General features: G+C 49.6%; 6 protein-coding genes across 6 annotated transcripts; 3 read left to right on the top strand and 3 right to left on the bottom strand.

The window, feature by feature from the left end:
* Nucleotides 1-409: 409 nt before the first annotated feature.
* Nucleotides 410-697, bottom strand: PFICI_04710 (uncharacterized protein; the record flags this gene model as incomplete). The annotated part of the gene is made up of 1 exon (XM_007833291.1): nt 410-697. One exon carries the CDS (start codon nt 695-697, stop codon nt 410-412), a length of 288 nt encoding a protein of 95 aa, XP_007831482.1.
* A 63-nt stretch (nt 698-760) lies between these two features.
* PFICI_04709 (uncharacterized protein) lies at nt 761-2,605 on the bottom strand (the record flags this gene model as incomplete). The annotated part of the gene is made up of 1 exon (XM_007833290.1): nt 761-2,605. The coding sequence occupies one exon, from the start codon at nt 2,603-2,605 to the stop codon at nt 761-763; it is 1,845 nt and encodes a 614-aa protein (XP_007831481.1).
* Nucleotides 2,606-3,448: 843 nt separating this feature from the next.
* PFICI_04708 (uncharacterized protein) lies at nt 3,449-5,379 on the top strand (the record flags this gene model as incomplete). Its single annotated transcript, XM_007833289.1, has 3 exons — nt 3,449-3,513; nt 3,592-4,270; nt 4,324-5,379. The coding sequence occupies 3 exons, from the start codon at nt 3,449-3,451 to the stop codon at nt 5,377-5,379; spliced, it is 1,800 nt and encodes a 599-aa protein (XP_007831480.1).
* A 67-nt stretch (nt 5,380-5,446) lies between these two features.
* PFICI_04707 (uncharacterized protein) lies at nt 5,447-6,875 on the bottom strand (the record flags this gene model as incomplete). Its single annotated transcript, XM_007833288.1, has 3 exons — nt 5,447-6,127; nt 6,189-6,779; nt 6,834-6,875. The coding sequence occupies 3 exons, from the start codon at nt 6,873-6,875 to the stop codon at nt 5,447-5,449; spliced, it is 1,314 nt and encodes a 437-aa protein (XP_007831479.1).
* Nucleotides 6,876-7,390: 515 nt separating this feature from the next.
* Nucleotides 7,391-8,141, top strand: PFICI_04706 (uncharacterized protein; the record flags this gene model as incomplete). Its single annotated transcript, XM_007833287.1, has 3 exons — nt 7,391-7,479; nt 7,630-7,651; nt 7,716-8,141. The coding sequence occupies 3 exons, from the start codon at nt 7,391-7,393 to the stop codon at nt 8,139-8,141; spliced, it is 537 nt and encodes a 178-aa protein (XP_007831478.1).
* Nucleotides 8,142-10,971: 2,830 nt separating this feature from the next.
* Nucleotides 10,972-12,101, top strand: PFICI_04705 (uncharacterized protein; the record flags this gene model as incomplete). The annotated part of the gene is made up of 2 exons (XM_007833286.1): nt 10,972-11,307; nt 11,361-12,101. 2 exons carry the CDS (start codon nt 10,972-10,974, stop codon nt 12,099-12,101), a joined length of 1,077 nt encoding a protein of 358 aa, XP_007831477.1.
* Nucleotides 12,102-15,118: the final 3,017 nt, after the last annotated feature.

The raw sequence follows: 15,118 nt of genomic DNA, 5'->3' as shown, positions 1-15,118 counted from the left end.
CATGTGTTCCGCTGCATGTTGAACACAGCTGGATCGTGGGCTCAGCATAGCATTATACGCTCGCCTAGATCGGAGCACAAGGTTGAACGAATTCAGTGGAAGAAAGAGCTGGTCACGGTAGAGTCACGGAGCAACGGAAATACAAAGTCTGTAACCTTTTCAATAGGTATCATCAATTCTGTGCTGTATATACGTGTTGTCCACTACAGTCTTGCCGAAAATCCCAAACGATGGCCAACTTGCCTCTTATCATCCAGTCTTTTAGCCAACGCGTATCAAGCGCGACAAATAGAAAGGACTGCAATCTTTCTTCATCGTGAAGCTTTCGCTCACATCTCGCCATATCCTGGATTACCATCCAGTTTGTTCGCGCAGAGATAACCAATGGCAGGCTTGACGCTTGGGCACCTTACGGCCAAGCACGGTCATCGTCGGGAGCAACAGGGTTCTGCTGATGCAGACCATCTCGAGTTCCATTGTTGGCGTCATGGGGCTCGGAACGCTCGCGAGCGCGGAATTCCTGACCATGATGGCCCTGGATATTGCGCGGCTCGGAGGGCATGTTGTTGTGATGACCCTGAATCATGTTGGCCGGAGACAGGTTGCCCTGGTTCATATTTCCAGGGTTCATGTAGCCCATCTGGTTGGACATCATCTGCTGCATGCCAGCCTGCTGCATACGTGCATGACCAAACATGTTCATGAGGTTGGTAAGGGCAGTGTTGACATTGTGACCATTGCCCAGAGTGGTTGCGGGTGCCTAACCAGAGCCACTGGGAGGAGGGAACTGACCAGTCTGCTGCTGATTGCCTGCGTTCTGAGCAGCTTGGTACTGAGCCTGGGCCTGGGCCTGGGCCTGATTTTGCATGGCAGTGAAGAAGGCGGGAGGGAAAGCGGGCTGTCCATTCTGACCGTATTGCTGAAACTGAGGAGGCGGGGGAGGGACAAAGTTGGCAGGCAGATTCTGGGGCTGCTGAGGCCAAGTGAACGGAGCCATAGGGGCTTGACCGCCAGCGGCGCCGAAGAATTGAGGCGGGGGAGGCGGAACAAAACCCTGCGCTGCACCAACGTGAGGCGGGGGAGGGGTCCAGAACGGCATCTGCTGCTGCTGCTGCGGCTGCTGCGAGGGATATCCCTGAGACTGAGGCTGCTGCGAGTAACCAGCACCTTGGTGGCGCTGACCTCCGCGGTTACCACGGGCGTTGTTTCCGCGGCCTCTACCTCTTCCACCACGGCCGCCACGGTGAGAACCACCATCGTGACTGGTGGAGCCACCGGTAAAGGCAGGAGGAGCACCGCCTTGGCCAAAGTTGGCCGGACGAGTCAAGGGTCGGTAAGGACCATCGTCCTCATCATCGTACTTGAGATTGGCGGGAGCGGGAGTGGCATCCTGTCGGCCTCCACGACCGCCACGACCACCGTGGGTTCCATCGCCACCACCTCGAGCATTCGAACGGGCATTGCGCTTAGCCTTCTGTTCCTTCTTATACTCAATCTCCTTCTCGTCGTCGGAAAACTCCATCTCGTCATCATTGAGCTCTTCGTCGTTCAGGTTACTAGCGTCAGTTCCCTTCATGCCTTTAAGGGGTTCTGTGAAAACGAAAGTCGAGAGCTCCATGGTGTAGAAAATCTTGGTTCCGACCTCAATGTTGAAGGTCTTGAGTTCCTCTGCATCCTTGAACATTGCCATGTATCGTGGCTCACGCACGCTGCCAATGAGATCGGCCAGGGCTGCAACAACCGTTCGGTCCTCAGTGCAAAGGACTGAGCCAGAGTCGAGAACTTGGTACTCGCCAGACGTGTAAGCTTTGATGACGATAGCGCTGTCGACAACGTGCTCAACCTCACCAAGCACGTGAAGCTGCATCTCGGGCTTGATGATGACATCGGGTCTAGGAACGACCTCCTCGGGCATCTCGTTCTTGGTACGAAGGCCACCGGATGCAGAGCCCTTGGTCTTACCATCGCCCTCGTCATCGGATGCCGCCTCCATAAGGATGCGTGCCATTTCTTCAGGCTTCAGAAGCTCGTTGTCGTCGTCGGAATCATCATCGGAATCATCCGAGCTGCTCGAGTCGGAAGACGACTCGTAGGGAGAAGAGTCTGCCTCCCAGCCCTCGCCCTCTTCATTACCACCATCGGCTGCATCAGCGTCACGCATCTCGGCGTTCTGGTCTGCCTCTGTCTCGTGGGTTGCCGGGGCGCTGGCCAAATCAGCTTGTGCAGGTGTGGGATCAAGGCCGCCGATGAGAGCCTCCAAGCCCTCAGTGAGCGAAGGAGGACTGGCAGGAGCCTCGGTAGCATCGCTAGCTTTTGCGGCAGTCTCCTCATTGGACTGTCCGTCGACGTCCATAGCGCCATCATTGACAGTCGAGGTAATGTCTTGCTGGGCGTTCTGAGCGGTGTTCACGTCAGAGACAGAATTCTGCTCTGCGCCATTGTTCAAGTCACCAGGGGCGGTAACAGGCGCATTGCCAGTCGCGACAGGAACTGAAGTAGTTGCGATAGATGTGGTGTGCTCAGTGTTCTCGGTAGCCTTGGGGGTCTGGCTGTTCTCAGCTTGATTCAAGGTCGAGAGACCAGGAATCTGAAAGGGAGATGCCATGGTTGGCAGCAAGGGATCAATGAGTGTTCAACGATGGAAATACAAAGATGAAATGAAGAGTGTCTTGCTTTAGATGTCAAGTCCAAGAAGACAAGGTCCGGTCGTGAATGGACTGTGCTTTTCTGCCTTTCGGTAACAGCGACACCAGAATTTATCTCGCCTCAGCCTGGGAAGCAGAGCAGATCTATTAAAAAATCTGCAATATTTCCCGAGTCGAAAAGTCCTGGGGCCGTGGCAATGATGTTCACCAGTGGTTTTCGTTGAACAGCTTTTCCAAGAAAAGTTGCCCTCTGAAATGCTGGATTTTTTTTTTCAACCGCAGAAATGGTTACCTTGTATTAGAGCCGCCCAAGAAAAAATTAAGTGGGTACAGCCCACTGCTAGAGATTCATGCAGGGACGGAAGCTAGCGTTGGCGCCGCCTCGGTACAGAAATATCCTGCCCTGTGGATAGATATGACAGGAATAGGCTTGACTCGGAAATGTAGCGACAAGAGTTCACAGTGGTTGTTTCTGGTGTGATTCTCATGGTGAATCTATTATTGTGAGACATGGAAATATGATACCTGTATACATCGCTTTTATCCCCTGCAAACCAAAAGAAATGAGTTCCAAGTGCATGTCTAAGAGTATACCTATATTCTACTATCGGGGCTGGAATAGAATACCGGGATCAGTGCCCCGCCGCCTGCCGCTGGGCCACACGTCACAGCTGGAGCTGGCTGAGCTGGAAATAATCGCGACAGCTCGTTCAGCTCTGGGGTTGCCAAACTGTCAACACCTCGGATGCCCACAGCTGCTTCGACTGCACATTGCGGTCCAATCGCGCGCCAACATCTTCACAATGCCTGACGCCATTGAGCAGAGGCAGGACTTTGTCCATCCCTCAGCTAGCCATGCCAAAAAGAAGTGAGTGAGACAGATGCGCGCCTGTGGTCTTTTGTTCTGCTCTGCACCTAGCCGTCGCTAACTGATGCCGACTCTTAGAGCACCGTCCCACTTTGCGCTTGAGCCCATCAAGGCTTTTTACATCTTTCTTGCCGCAAACCTCATCGCCGCCCTCTTTGCTCCGATTCAAGATTGTGACGAGACGTTCAACTACTGGGAGCCTACACACTACCTTTCGCATGGCTACGGTCTGCAGACCTGGGAGTATTCACCCGACTATGCCATCAGAAGCTGGTTCTACGTTGGTTTGCATGCCATTGTCGGCAATCTGCGACGAATTCTCCCTCATCCGACAAAGGTTGGCGAGTTTTATGCCGTACGATATGCTCTGGCCTTTACCTGTGCCCTGTGCCAGGTTCTCTTCTATCGCGTCATCAGCTTCACCATGAACTCTAGGATTGGTCTCTTCTTTCTGATCGCTACCGTCATTACCCCTGGAAACTTCCACTCGGCCACGGCCTTTTTGCCGTCCAGCTTTGCCATGTACATGTCCCTTTTGGGTGCCGCCGCCTTTATGAACTGGCGTGGAGGTCTCAAGACTTCTTGGGGCATCTGGTGGTTTGCTGTTGGTGGAATCCTGGGCTGGCCCTTTGCCGCCGCCCTGTCTGCTCCGTTCCTTGTTGAAGAGGCCTTGTTTGCCGTGGTTAGCAGCAAGGAAGGCTTCTATGAGGCATTTCTGCGTGTCACTCGTGGCGTCACTGCTGCTTTTCTCTTGGTGGTATGTCTCAGCTGACGGAAAGCTTATCGACCCATTAGTGCTAACATGTATAGGTTGGCGATGCCCTGGTCAACACTTTTTTCTACAAGAAGTGGGAAATGGTGGCATGGAATATTGTCAAGTACAATATCTTTTCTTCGACCGGAGGCCCGGATCTGTATGGCACCGAGCCGTGGACCTTTTACTTTCGCAACCTGACCATCAACTTCAACATCTGGTTTGTGCTGGCTTTGCTGGCATTGCCCCTCTTCCTTGTACAAAAGGCCCTTTCGTCTCGACAATACGGTTTTCAGACTGGTCTCCGAACTGTCGTCTTCCTCTCGCCTTTCTATCTGTGGTTGGGCATCTTTACTTTGCAGCCACACAAAGAAGAGCGCTTCATGTATCCTGCCTACCCATTCCTCTGCTTCAATGCTGCCGTAACGCTGCACATTATTCTCAACGCGTTTGGAAACTCGGACCCAAAGACATTGGTCGGAAAGATCCCCGCAAAACTAAAGCTGTTCATTGTAACTTCGGCTATATTCCTGTCTCTTGACCTCGGCGTCGCCCGCATCCTTGGATTGTACCAGAATTACTCGGCTCCGCTGAAGCTGTACACGCCCCTCGGTGCAGGCGTTACAGGAGAAGAGGGACTGGGTGGACGCGGAGACAGTGTATGCTTTGGAAAAGAGTGGTACCGATTTCCCAGTTCCTACTTCCTACCGCGCGATATGCATGCCAAGTTCATCCGTTCCGAGTTTCGAGGTCTTTTGCCGGGCGAGTTCTCCGAAGCACGCACCGGATTTGGGCTTTGGAGTGGTACCTGGCTGCCAACGAGCGGTATGAATGATCTCAACCAAGAGGATATGGGCAAGTACACTGATATCCGGCAATGTTCATTCCTGGTCGACACACACTATCCTTTAAATAAGGATCCCCTACCACCGAATGAGCCCGATTACATCGAGGACACCGAAAACTGGGAGGTCGCCAAGTGTGTTCCTTTCCTAGATGCCGGGAACACGCATCTACTCGCGCGGGTGCTGTGGGTACCCGAGTCGAACCTCGTTCCTCAGAAATACAGGCGACAATGGGGTGAACATTGTCTTTTGCAGAGGAAGAAGTAGTTCTGCATATTTGTGATAAGAGTGGAATTGTAAATTAGCGAGATCTATATATATACTGGACGTCGTTCTATAGATAACTGGCAAAGTACCCCCGTGGAGGGACTTCTCTTTCAAAATCGAAACGATCTAGAATCTGTGGCGCTTCTGACTCTTGGATTGGCATTTGCTGTGAACGAAAAGAGCTCGTTTCGCCCAAGGCGCTATCCGGCATTGAGGAGGAGCCTGTGTTGCTCCCCGAAGCCAGAGTCGTGGATGAGTCCAAGGTGCCATAGGGAGTCCTTGCACGTCCTTCGATATGATATGCTTGGCTCTCTAGAACACTCATTGGGATGGTATTGAGTGTCTCGCGAAGACTTGATGCCGAAGCATCTGATATATCAACTTCAGGCTCCTCAGATGTCCTAATTGATCGTGGTCTTTCTGTCCTTTTGATCAACTGCAAAGAAGAACGGGAGACATCTGTTGGATTGAGGCAGTTCAACCTTTCGTTCGACTTTCTTGCCGGCGCAACTTTGACGCCTGTCGTCAAGGTGCCAGGGCCTACAGCCTCTTGCGCGTTTTGTTGGAGCTGTAATATCGAGTTCGATGTCCATTCAAGGTGAGAGTACTGTTTGTATCCCCATCTCTTGTGAAGGAGGGAAGACACTGGCTCCAGTAGATATGAAGTTAGGATGATGATGATGCCCACAACCAAGACAAAGTAGAGACCGAAGAGACTAAACGAGCCGTATGCCGTGCTCCGAATTTTCTGCGGTAAAAGTTAGCACATGCTGAGTTCCTAGAACACGAAGATAAAGAGGTATTAATACCTGGTTATTACACAGTTTACCCAGTGCTGGCCCGGTGAAGTTTATCCAGGCCGAGGGTACAGCCCCATTGATCGGTCCGTACGCATGTCGGATAGCCTCAGCTTGGATAGATGCCATCGAAATATCCCACAGGTGTTTCATGTCAAGCTGCCATTGATTCGTGGGCAATGATAATTGTATGCCCTCGTAGACTGTTCTCTGCGATAGTAGGCCCGCCGAGCCTAGAGTCGATAGCATTGCGTCAAAAGACTTGAGAGTGCCAAAGAACATGCTAGTAAAGTAGTCAAAGCGAGCGACCTGTGCAGAACTAGCATTTCCGATATAGTAGAATCTTTTCAGTTCTTCGTAAGTTGTGTTGTAGAACGGGGCAACACCAACTACGGCTTCTCGGAGGCTTGTCAGAGGTCCACACCCTTCAGTTCCAGGGAATTCAGCATTACAAAACTGATACTGCTTGGCACATCCCACGGGCGATGCCGGCTCCATAGAAAGATAGACCTTGAAGCCACCGTCTTCAGTGTTGAACCCGGTATATGGGTCGACAGGATCATCTGCTGTGCGGTACCAATCGCCCGATATTGGATAAAAATTCTAGACGCTATTTCCTGAAAGAAAGATTAAGGTGACGTCTGCGTCTACTCGCACGAGGTTATCGATGGGTTTGAAGCCGGAATTGTTATCATACATTGTGCTATTCAGCCTTGCTGCTGACAGGCAACTGGCATGTTCAGAATTAGTGCCGGGAATGAAAATTGCCACCCTCTATTATTATGAGAAACGGCCAAACCTACTTTACGGAATAATGTGAATTTGTTCTCATGGTAGTGTTAGAAAACAACTGTTGATATTGCGACACAACATCTGCGGCACTATAAATCTGGGGGAAATAAACGTATGTTAGCATATATATTAGGTTTCAAATCTATAGGACTTTTAGAACTAGCTGTGTATAGCTGCTTTGGGAAATGGAGTATCAGAGCAAAAAAATAGATTGAAAGCAAATACAGCCCCCACCTGCTCAGTATGAATACCTAGATTCTACGAGAAATGATTCAAAATGAAGACAGTGCAAACACATATAGAGCACTCACATAATCACAAGGTCCGTTCGCTGAAGTCCAGGAACCATAGTGATATCTGGTCAAGTTCCGAATCGGCGTGTTTTGTTGGCTGGTGAATCCCGAAGTGACCAGAGGGGCACAATGAAGAACGTTTCGCAAAAGAAATCTTTCGTCAGCAGGAGCATTGATTCCAAGGTGGTCGTGGCTATTTACATAGCCGCTGTCTATGCGTATGTTTGCCGTCTGGGTTCGACATATGCCATCACTAAAGGGACAAGCTGCGGCATAGTCAACAGTTGCATCAAGTCGGTTTTTGATCCAGACGTTGCAATCAAGTCCTATACTTTCATTTGAGTAACAATTTTGTGCGTAACTGACAGCCTGATCGACAATTTGGGTAGGGTAAGCGTCTGACTTGACAAGGCTGGCATTCCACGCCAGTCCTGGTGTAGCGAAGAAACCACAGTGCTGGCTCTTGATCAAGACTTCGTTGCCGACACCAGTGGAGATTCGCGAGGATAAAGCGCCGGATATTATGAAACCAGCAAGGCAGAAGCAAGCAAATAAGGCTGTGGCAAACAATTTCCATCCTTGGCTTGTCCGGCGGTTCTTCCAGAAAAGCCTCAAGAGCAACTCAACATCACCTTCTGGTGCTGAAGAGTTGCGCAGGATTGCTTGCCGCTGGTGGTATAGCACGTCCTGGCGATCGGTTGTCGAGAAGGATCTGTGCAAGGCGAAACAGATGATCCTCCAAAAGCGCGAGCCTACAAAAGCGACAAAGAATGCTGTCAAGGCTATGAGTAAATCCGCGTCTTGTCGTTTTAATGTCAGAGTTGCCCCCATGATGCGTCCTCGAGACCAATTCGTCCACGTCCCAATGTATGCGGGATAAGATTGAATCTCCATTTGAACCAGAGTTGTGCATAGATTTGATTGTAGATCTGCTTCAGATTTGCGGAAACACACTTCACATTAGGAACCAGACACACTCTGAAACACAACGTTTTGGAAAGCAGATATTCTCACTTATAATATTCTGGCTATCACATAGGTACGCAATTGAGGCAATGTTGATCGTTACGTCTAAAAAAAGGGATAGGCGGTTGTACTGCATTGAGCCATACAAATATCACCGAGAATACGATGATCCTGCATAATCGCAACGCTGACCTTTGGGTGTCATGCATGGATCATTGTCGAAATGGCCCTCATATCATCTCGATATGTAGGGTTCGGTCTTGGCTAACTGGCGAAGCGAGTACAATTTGCATGAAATTTGCACATTGCTGCCTGTCGGTTCATTTCCATTCAGGTCTTCATGTTGAGCAGAGCTGCAGGGCAGTGCGAGCCTTGTTGCCAATAACACACAAATTTGGAAATAATCCGCATTTATAGAGGGGCGAAATGCACGTTGCTTACAATCGAGGCATTATTCTGCATGATTGGGTTGGGCAGCATCCTGTGCGACACTCGTAATTTTTTGATCAGTCCAGCGCGATAGCAGGTAATTCATGAGGCTCGGGTGTCAGGATCCGCACTTTCTGAGCCCACTCGAGAAGTTTGCCAGACTTGTGATATAAATCCAGAGATTTTCCTTGCTTTTTTGGCAGAGGGCAGGGAGCTGACAATTTTGTGAACAACAGAATTAAGCAAACCTTCCAACACGGATCCTGATTGCGTACTGATAAACCGATGGCGTTCTTCCCAATGCCTCTCCTCCTAGGGGGACTCAGCTCATCTTGGGATGATCCGAAACCAGTGTGCCAAAAAGTCAAAAGTCCACCTTCGAAGCCTGCACATGAGAAGCACAGGTGTTAATAAGCACCCGGCTAGGCATGTTCGGATCTCATTTCCATGCAAAGTGGGCTGCGCCGCCTGTTTGTGTTGGCACCAGAATGATTCACAACATGCCTCACAGCTGCTGCATTTCATTATGAGGCCGAATGAATGGCACCGCCTTTCCTACTGTGATAAAAATATATACTTCGAAATAAAGCTTGCCAGGAAGGAAGGAGCAGTCAGAGAGCACCTGCCTGTTGTTTGAAAAAGTCTCTAGTGCCAGTCAACTGGAATTTAGGCCCGTCCCGACACTCTGGGACCTGGGTGCTGGAACGCCAAAAATAATCTACTGGGTGATTTAGGGTCACGTGTGCCTATTGCCTGCGATGCACACATATTCGAACAACATGATTAGCAAAACAACAAAAAGAATCATCAAAGCCTGCAAACGGGCAAAAAGAAGGTCCGCCTGGGGATCGAACCCAGAATCTCCTGATGTCAACTGATTACACTTCCTATTGCTAGGAGAGCGGTCGTAGTCAGACGCAATGCCAATTCTGCCAACGGACCAATGGCGAAGCTCTGAATCTCTTCAGCGCTTGTTGATAGCGGACGAATTATTGGAGATTATATTACAAGTGCGGGGCGAAAACGGCAGAGTTTTCATTGGCGTCCGAGGTGGCTGGGGATCGACGTTTGCCATGTGCGGATCGAGTCATTTTCACCGGAAACCAGGCCTGCCAGGGATCAGATATTGGTAAGCTAGAGCCGATTGCATATTTTCCTGTGTCGAACGTTCCGAGAAAAGATGGAAATTGAATCAAAATGGTAGGGAGTACAGATACCCACATTTTGTCCTTGCTGAACTTGTGTGAGTCTCCCCTACACTGTTAAATCCAACCTCTCACCCACTAAACCACCAGCAATGCAAACGACTCGCAGGAAAAGAGTGATCGCGATCGACTCTTACAACCTGCAGGTCCTCGGAATCAATCATAGCCGAAAGATAGCAGATTAAATCACTGTATGATTGCGATAGCAGAATATCCTTGAAGTCATCCGAACTCTTGTCTTGGGGTGTATCAAGTCGTGCTGAATCAAGCTTAATTCTTAGTCTCCAGTCTCAGCTTGGCGCAAAGGTCCGAGCTGCGATGCTAGCAATCTTCAGGACATACGCACGCCCTGATTGTGTATAATGACACCTTCTTGGCGTCAGTTGCACTACCCAATACTCGGGTCTACTATATTACCTTGTCCTTCCAACACCAGCAACGTGCTGATTGGCGCAAGTACAGGCCCGGTTGTGATGGACACCCTCACCAGGGATGTTTTCGTCACAGCGCTATTGTTTCTACCACGCCGCTATGATCGCCGATACCATAAAGTCTTGGCGACCACATCTCCTGCTCTGTGCTCAGACGAACATATGATTTCTTCACGTTTGGCTATTAGCAACGCTAGACCATGAAGCAGGCTCAGCTACTCCCGGTATTTGCTTGTACTTTTCCCTCTGTGAAATTTGCCGTATTTGAACAAGCACTCACCTGGAGCTATCTAGCCTAACCTAGTTGATCCGTCTTCCTTGGGGCACTACCCAACAACGGACGGCACAGCCTGCCACTCATGATATCTGTGCACCGGACTTGTGTATCGCGAAACATTACCCCTGGCAATCTCGCAGCGGCGCATTCAATTGCCGTGCAAACAACTTTGTTATAGTCCACCTCTTGATAGTAGTTATCATACTGAGACGGATATCATAGCTCATCCGATTTCATTTTCAGGTGAGAAGCATGTCAACTCCGGTCAGGATGACTTCCGCACCATCCGTTCCCCTTGACACAAGATGCCCCGGCTGTGCACACATTGGCAAGACATTATAAACAACGTCGCAGACCAAAGACTCGACTTTGAAATGTATTCTTCTCTAGAGGTACACCATAATGATTTGCAGAGATCTGATTAACGCCGCCGCCCTACTGGGGCTCGCGACAGCTTACGCCATTCCTTCGACTGATGGCTTTCCCAACCCCGACAACCAGCAGCTCATGCAGATACAGACGACAGCAGGCGGTTCACTGTCAAACTCAAAGCCTCCGATAGAGCTGAGCGAAGATGGCGTAGCAAATTTCCAGCTCATTGCATTCAATGAGCAGTTTGAAGTAGCATTTTTCTCGTCATTGATAGACAATATTACCAACAATGTGGAGGGGTATCAATCAGCTCCAGGAATGAGCGATACTGCAGAGATACTCGAGATACTACAAACAGTCAAAGCGGTAAGTATTCCGTACAGCATTGCAGCTTTCCAAATGATACTGACCTCTCGCAGCAAGAAGAGCTTCACGTGATAAGTGCGCTCGAAGTATTGAATCACTTCAATGCAACACTCATACCGGCTCCCTGCGAGTACAAATTCCCCTCTGTCGATCTGGAATCGGCCTTGTCATTAGCCGTCACCTTTTCCAGCGTCGTTCTGGGCACGCTCGCCAGCGCAGAAAAGTCCTTTGCCGACAATGGCGACGCCAGCGGCATCATTCGCCAAGTCGCCTCCATCATTGGCCAAGAGGGCGAGCAGAACGGCTTTTACCGCTTCATGCTCAAGCGCAGCCCGTCCGAGAAGCCGTTTCTAACAACTAATACGGGCCCGTTTGCCTTTTCCGCGCTGCAGCAGTTCATCGTGTCGTGTCCGTTTGACATATCGGCGATTCCTATTCCCACTTTTCCAGTGCTCGAAGTCATGACGACGCCCGAGGCCAAGGACATGACGCTCAAGTTTTCGGCCGATCTCAGCAGTGCCGGGATCAAAGTTGGCAGTATCTCGGAGGAGAATCTGTTCATCACATACCTCACGGGGCAACAACTGCCCATCTCGGTGCCCATTTCCAATGTTCAGGGCTTTGGAGATACCATTACGTTTGATGCTGAATTTCCCTACACGGAAAATGTTATGGACGGTCTGAGCATTGCGGCACTGACAAAGGCGTCCAACTTTGCTGACGCGGATGACATTGCAGCAGAGACATTGGCAGCGCCGGGGTTAATCCAGGTCAACAAAATGTTGGCAAAATAGATTTATATGTACCGATTAGGAGACCTCTAAGGGATAGAGAAATAATGATAATAAGCAGTGAGAGGGGCGATGAAGAGCGGAAAGGTCTTTCTGCTGTGGTGGTCACTTATTCAATTCAATTGTTCAATACACCCGAAGCTCATGAAGTTGACACAATCGCTGGTCAGACTTTGCAGATGGCGGCTTTTAATTTGCGACATCTGCTCTTTTACATTCAATTCAGACCATATTGAAGGCTTGCCAGCTATATTTCATTGCAAAACCAGTCTGTCACGTCTAGCCCTGGGTGAACTTGACAAAAGTGATAGCTTCTGTCATACAGACGCACGCTGCCCAAAACTCTTTGCCTAAGAGGCACAATGAGGCAAGGCTAAAGAATACCGCAATCGTTTTGTGGCCATGGATAAGCTCCAGCATGCAATAATTCACTTCTGCGCAGATGGAGAGACAACCAATGCCGTCGCAGACGCAAACGTCTTGGCATTTACCTCGTCTATTGGCCACACGATTATTACTCAATCACTGACTTTCCATGATTGTGGGGGAATTGAGGCGGAGCCAAGGCGTATAGTGCGCACTCTTGCGCTGCGAGGGCAATGTGATGATGAGTGCATGAGGCCCTACACAACGACGACGTGGTTATGCAGGGTGGGTTGACAGGCCTCGATTGCGTAGCCGCTGCAATACCTTGACCGAAAATCTCAAGTGCCCGAGTCCTGCATCGGTGGGTGATGTCTTGTTCTGTTGGCTTCGCCAAAGACCTCCTGTCTCCTATATCCGATTGGCTAATTCTTGGCTGTTCGATTGGCCTCAATGCGGGAGGCTTGGATCACCTGAGCGAATGATTGGATAAAATCGAGCGTGAGGCCATTTCTTGCATGCGTAGTGGTGGTGGCACAGCCCTGACCGAGCCGATTGGTCAAAGCCAATCATTCTCGTTGACCATCAGTTCTGTTAGGAAATCCATAAAAGTAGGCACGGTTCCATTTCATTCCGCACCAACAAATGCTTACGACAACGCCTGATGACAACGCCTAATGAGAACGCCTGATTACAACACCTTAACTTCAGACTCGACGACCATATCATTCCGAGGAGCTTACGTTACTGGTTCGCTAGAACCAAAAAAAAAAAAAAAAAAAAAAAAAAAAACTGAGAGTCATCTACACCTGCGTGCGCGGGTGGTATGATTTCTGCTTGCACCAATCTGGTTTTGCCCTGTTCCACAATTCAACGTTGGCATCTTCTCATCTCCCCGCGTCCGTCGTGATTCACGAAGAACGTGTGAGAAAACGTCCAATATTGGGAACAGTGGATCGAGTTTCATTTTACGTGGCAACGAACCAATTTCGACGTCGATATCTACCTACTCACCACAAAATTTATACGATAGCCTTGTGCACCGCATGAGTACCGGCAACACAGAGATTTTACAATATAGGAAAGTTTAGGAAGATCCAAGATGGATTACATGCAGTGCCAATGTTGTCGCTGCACGCAGATGCAGGACAAGCTATGGTTACCTATGACAGATGAAGTTGTATCTGGTATGGGATCGTTGATTGCCTCGGGTCTTGAGAGTAGTTCATTTCCACGTCACCTGACTGACGGACACTGGTTTGGGAGAGCCAGTCGTCCTGAAGTCATTGACACGGATTTGAACCACTCTTTTGACCCGGGCAATTCACGATCCCTGCCTGATGCACCTTCCATCTCGTCTATGGGTAACCTGGTTTGTTCTACGTCGACCGTGTCAGCTTTGCAACCTAGCAAGCTGCTTGAAACGGAGTTTTCATGGAATAATGATACTCTGTCTCAATATGGTCTACATAGTCACACAAGCCAGGCCCCAGGACGAGATGGTCAAGTCAACGACATCTCGCAGGGCCTGGTAAGTGCACACTCATAGTTATTTATTCCATAGTTACTTACCTCGGTCAATATTACAGACATCTATCAACCAAGAGCCCATACAGTCTTGCGTGGCCACAGAAATCTTTGACCCTTTAGATATACAACTGAAGTATGTCACGCCGGGTAGATCACTTTTTGAGGATGGGGAACTCCCGAACGGCAACACTTCAATGCTGCTACACCAAGCCAACCAGTTTCCAATATATCATGTAAGATATCTCGGCACACCCTAAGACCATCCATAATGTCTGACAAATACATACAGTCCGAGTTACTGGGAGAAAGCGACTTCATGAGTGCATCATCGGTCGCGCAGATTTCATCCTCCGTAGACCCGGAGGCTGCCAGCAGCCACGTGGATCATCAAGCCTCACTTCAAGCACTAGGCGCTTTACAACCTATGACTGGATATCCATCACTTTCTGCACTGACACCCACCGCTGAAGCAAGTCTTTCGTCTGACCGGATTATGTCCCCTGCACTTCCAACCAACTCTTCAGATTGGTATGATGCATTTCAACTGTCAATGGAGGCTCCACTGACACCGACACCGGGCCAACGAGAGCCATCCTTGTCGAGCACTCTCTTGATACCCTCATCATCCAGCCATCCAAAGTACAGAAAGAAGACAGTCAGCCTTTACTGCTGCACCCACAGCGACTGCGATTACACGGCCAAGAATTGGAGGGACGTGGAGCGCCATCTGGCCTCCCGAAAACACGGGGAATTTTCTTTGAGCTTCCCGTGCAGCATTGAAGGTTGCAATTTTCCAAAGGACAATCCACGAAAGGACAATCTCATACGGCACATGGAGACGGTCCATGGCCTCTCTATGCGTCGGATGAATAGGGGGCGCAGAGAGAAGCACCGCAATGTGCAAACGCGAATTTGGACGTGATGGTGATGGTGACGAGTAGGATTTGGTTAAGCTGTCTTGAGAGTGATTAGACTAAATGAAGCCAGGGGAATGGAATTTCAATTCAACTGTTCAATACACCCGATCCCCTTGTTGGACGTGTGGACAACTATTGGACTTTTCTTTCATCGACCGAGATTGGGTTTGCATGCCTCATTGGGTAAACTAGAAAATTCCGAAAAAAAAC

The sequence above is a fragment of the Pestalotiopsis fici genome, assembly GCF_000516985.1.
Source record: "Pestalotiopsis fici W106-1 unplaced genomic scaffold PFICI_Scf_3, whole genome shotgun sequence".
Classification (NCBI taxonomy): domain Eukaryota; kingdom Fungi; phylum Ascomycota; class Sordariomycetes; order Amphisphaeriales; family Sporocadaceae; genus Pestalotiopsis; species Pestalotiopsis fici.
The sequence above is the reverse complement of the archived record's forward strand: the minus strand, read 5'-3'. Positions and strand labels throughout refer to the sequence as shown.